This window comes from Poecilia latipinna, unplaced genomic scaffold (assembly GCF_001443285.1).
Source record: "Poecilia latipinna isolate Pla-1442-1.1 unplaced genomic scaffold, P_latipinna-1.0 Scaffold6639, whole genome shotgun sequence".
In the NCBI taxonomy this organism is placed as follows: domain Eukaryota; kingdom Metazoa; phylum Chordata; class Actinopteri; order Cyprinodontiformes; family Poeciliidae; genus Poecilia; species Poecilia latipinna.
Genome location: NW_015119255.1, coordinates 1 through 4,123, shown reverse-complemented (window position 1 = coordinate 4,123; position 4,123 = coordinate 1). Strand labels below are relative to the sequence as shown.

The following is a 4,123-nucleotide window of genomic DNA, read 5'->3' as shown; positions in this document are numbered from 1 at the left end:
AGGACGTGGCTCTGTTGGTGGGAAGCACAGGGTTGTATGGATCAGCAGCCATCCCTCTAGTGTAACACTCTATGGCCTCGTCATACTTCCCCTCTTTAAACAACTTGTTACCCTGGAAACAAGAAAAAAACAAAACAACAAAAGCAGTTGACATCTTTTAACCCCTGCCCTCTCTCTTTCTGTCTGCGTGTCACAAATAGAAACTTCATTACGTTCTCCTTCTCAGCCAGAGCTCTGTCCTTGTCCACCTCCTCCTGGTCGGACTCGTTGGACTCGGCCTCCTTGTCCATTTCTGCCAGAGCTTTATCCTGCCAACAAGAGGAAGAATGTGTAATCACCGTTTGTTGCATGAAAAGTCAGGTTGTGGAAAGCCAAGGTGAGACGTTGGGTTACCACGTCGAACTTGTCCCACGATCGATAATCACAGGATTTGAGTCTGGAAGCTGGTCTGGGCTCCTCTGCGTTCGTGTCGCCGTCAGCAGCAGGCGCCTGTTTCCTCCTCTTCTCCCTCATCTTTGACCTGTATCCCTTGTTACGCACAGGTGGAAGGGTTTTCTGCAACAAGACACACAGACATATAGAATGCCATTAGAGCCAAGGAAGAAACTGTAAAGTCCAACAGGAAGTTGTAATTACAAGTTTTAAAGTCTTAATAATAAGAGTCAAAGTCATAAAGTCCTAATAATGATATTTAAAGTCATAATTGTGAGTTTCAATATCACAATTATGAGATTAAACGTCTTAATTTTAAGACAAAATCATAATTTTGACTTTCTAAGTCCTGATTATATTCAAAGTTATGATTGTAATTTTTGCCAGTTAAATGATTAGCTTGGATTTTATTTAAGGGTATCAGTGTAAAGAAGCTGTTAACAATAGGGGACGTCCTACCTGGAGCTCCTGGACTCGTCCAGTCCTCAGCTCCTGATCCTTCCTCTTGATGTCTGCCTCCCAGTTGTCCAGCTCCCTCATGAAACTGTGAAGATCCTCCGCATTCTGCCGTATCTGCAGCTGTAACTCCACGGCCTTGTCCTCCCCGGACATGCTTCCCTCTGCCAAACAGACATTTATTTTTGGAAAACTCTTTCACTTCACTTCTCTGTGCTTTAGTCTTCACATCCAAGCAACAGCAGCAGCAGCAGCATCGAGGTAAAACACGAGAATCACGTTTTGTGATACTCCAGCAGCTAACAGCTTAGCAAAACGGAACCATCATTGGATTAAAAGAGGCCGGATATGAATGTGCTTTAATTATGGCGTTCTGAAATACCTGCCGCTTCTTTCCTGGATTCACAGTTAATTCGTAGTGACCGCTAAAGTAACAAAAGACTCCGAAAAATGTCGTTAGTCACGACATTCTGTTTATGTTCGGAGCCATGACAGCGGAGGACCAGCAGCCTTTGCTCTACGTATCCACGACGTAACCAAAGATCGTCTATAACAAAACAATCTCCGTAAAGCAAAAACAATTTATTTTATTTTATTTTAATATTTTAAATACGGAACTTTTACGAAAATGCTTCTATGAAACTGATAACTGAGCTATGTGTGTGGAATTAAGATGAGTTTATCTGTTTGGCTCACAAATTTTCGTCAGTTAGCACTACAGTTCACACTTTTCTGAAAGGAGACGACACTTGGGGAAGCCCTTAACAGTCAGCCGGTGCAAGACGCGGCTAAAAGTGACGAAGAGGCGATGAAGGTGGAATTAAATTTAGCGAAACGGGTTTTCCCCAGTTGAAGAAAGTTAGACTTATCAGAGTTAGAGTAATGAGATTTTATGACAACATTAATACGTGAAAACTTAATAGAATTTTTGCTGTGTTTGTTGTTGTAATTCTAAATTTGTAATCAGAAAATCATGTTATTTTTAAGTACAAATAGAACACAATATTAAATTTATTTCATCTTGAAATAAAAAGCGCTACAGTGTAAAAAGTACTAATGCAAAGTCGTCATTCTTTCCAGATTCACTGTAATAATTCAATATCTGAGATAATTTTAATTTGACAATAAAGCAACTCTTATTTGGAAACCAAAATAGTGTGCAAATGACGCCCACCCGGCGCACCGGTGTCTCGCCGGGTGATAAATGATGCGCACCCCCTCATATAAAACTAAAAAAGAAAATAAATACTTCATATTATAAAAATGACAGGAAAATGTTCTTTAAAGATTTCACATACCTGATATTTTAAACAATTGTTTTGTCTGAAAATTTCATCGGTCAACTTTGACCACGGAACCACGTGATGTAGAAACCCAGCAATGACCTCTCCTGTTAGCTAGCGGTGGAAAGCCCAGAGAACTTTATGCTGACATTTCCACACTGGACGTACCCAACACAATGGATCAGAACAAGCAAGATGAGGAATATGGATATGACCTCTTCCCGGAGAGAAAAGCGAGGAAACCCAAGCACATCACAATCAGAGACAACCTGTTCACATCCAGAAACAAGTGTCAGGTCATGTTAACGTTCGCCATGGAAATTAGTGAGTATCGACGCTTGCTTATGTAGCATTTTAGAGGGAAAGCCTTCCGAGCTGCGGACGTCTTAATTTGAACAAATGATGTGCTTGTTATTTGAATGCATGAGCCGTGACGGTGTGCAGCATGTAGCATTAGCTCACGGAGCTAACTGATTGGTTGTGAATGGTAGGTGGCTTCAGCTAAAGCTAACTCCTCTGTGTGCTAACTCTTCTGTGTGTCCCTGGCAGGTCCATATGCCAAACTCCTGCTCAATGCCATGAAGAACTCCGGCTGGTACGTTGGCCTACACGGCTGTCTATAACCGGAAACGACATGTTAACGTCAACTGTAACATAGATAGGATGCAAAATACAAAAGTTACTTCTACTGCTTTTTTTTTACTAAACAATATTTAAATCATCAGTGAACGTTCAGTCACATTTGCTTCTACGAATGTAATTATTGTATAATGCCGATGTGTATTTCCGAAAAGTCACTAAATATAGCAATAATGTTGCTAAGTTGGCAATAGTGGGATGACTAATGTTAAACGCACGTGCAGACTGACCCAGATATTACTTCCACTATATTTCACAAATACCAAATTTTCCCCCAGAAAACTTGCTGAGCGCGGTGGTTGGGTGCTAAGGCAGTCATTCATTCAGTGGCCCGTCGTGGTTTTGAGTTAAAAAAATGTTGACAAGAAATTTTAAAATATCACTTGATAATTATGTGCTATTAAACGATTGGATGATTAATACCTGGACACCAACTACAAAAGTCTTTAAAAAAATCAAACCTTTTTGAAAAAGACTTTAAAAAATAAGTAAAGCCTGATGGGCCACTAGGCTTAAAATACTGGAAGGGAAAACCTGAATATGATACATTTTTGGTTAATGTTTTCAAACCAAAACATTTACTTCAATCAGTGTCTGAATAATATTTTTTTTCCAGAAGTTCATTCATTTATGTTTCTCTTTAGTTTAAATTGCTGATATATTTCACAGTGCTAAAGATGTGCAATAGTGCATGTTTTAGTAGGGGCCCAATGTCAGATAAATTGAGGGGCAGTACGATACCAATACTTTTATCAATACTTTTTTTATTAATTAAGCTTGATATATCAAACGTCTGATATTTAGGGGTTTTTGTCCAAAGTTTTCATGTTTTTTTGTTGTTGTTTGAATTCTATTGTTGAAACCTTAGGATTAGAACAAAAATGTATCTGTCTTCAAAATACTTTAATAACATATTAGCAAGATTAACAGAAACAATAAAACAACAAAACAAATTAAAATTTGTTTCTAAATAAGCAAATGCATAATATATATATATATATATAAAAAAAAAATAATTCCCCTCTCACCCTCCATGGGTGGTCTCTTTCATCCTCTGAGCTCGGGTCCTCTACCAGAGGCCTGGGAGCTTGAGGGTTCTGCGCAGTATCTTGGCTGTGCCTAGAACTGCACATTTCTGGACTGAGATGTCTGATGTTGTTCCTGGGATCTGTTTGAGCCACTGCTCCAGTTTGGGGGTGACTGCCCCGAGGGCCCCGATGACCACAGGCACCACTGTGGTCTTCATCTTCCAGGCCTTCTCCAGTTCCTCTCTGAGGCCCTGGTATTTCTCCAGTTTCTCATGCTCCTTTTCC

At 39.8% G+C, this 4,123-nt stretch overlaps 1 protein-coding gene and 1 long non-coding RNA gene across 2 annotated transcripts; one reads left to right on the top strand and one right to left on the bottom strand.

Annotated features, from left to right (window-relative positions):
* Positions 1-4: 4 nt before the first annotated feature.
* LOC106944028 (RNA polymerase II-associated protein 3-like) lies at positions 5-1,264 on the bottom strand (the record flags this gene model as incomplete). The annotated part of the gene is made up of 4 exons (XM_015027300.1): positions 892-1,264; positions 394-555; positions 213-308; positions 5-112 (listed from the first exon to the last, which is right to left on the bottom strand). Coding segments are annotated over exons 1-4 (519 nt in total), but the record flags the coding sequence as incomplete, so codon positions are not given.
* Positions 1,265-2,193: 929 nt separating this feature from the next.
* On the top strand, positions 2,194-3,375 carry LOC106944027 (uncharacterized). Its single transcript, XR_001424080.1, has 2 exons — positions 2,194-2,495; positions 2,721-3,375. It is a non-coding gene; the product is annotated as an uncharacterized LOC106944027 (long non-coding RNA).
* Positions 3,376-4,123: the final 748 nt, after the last annotated feature.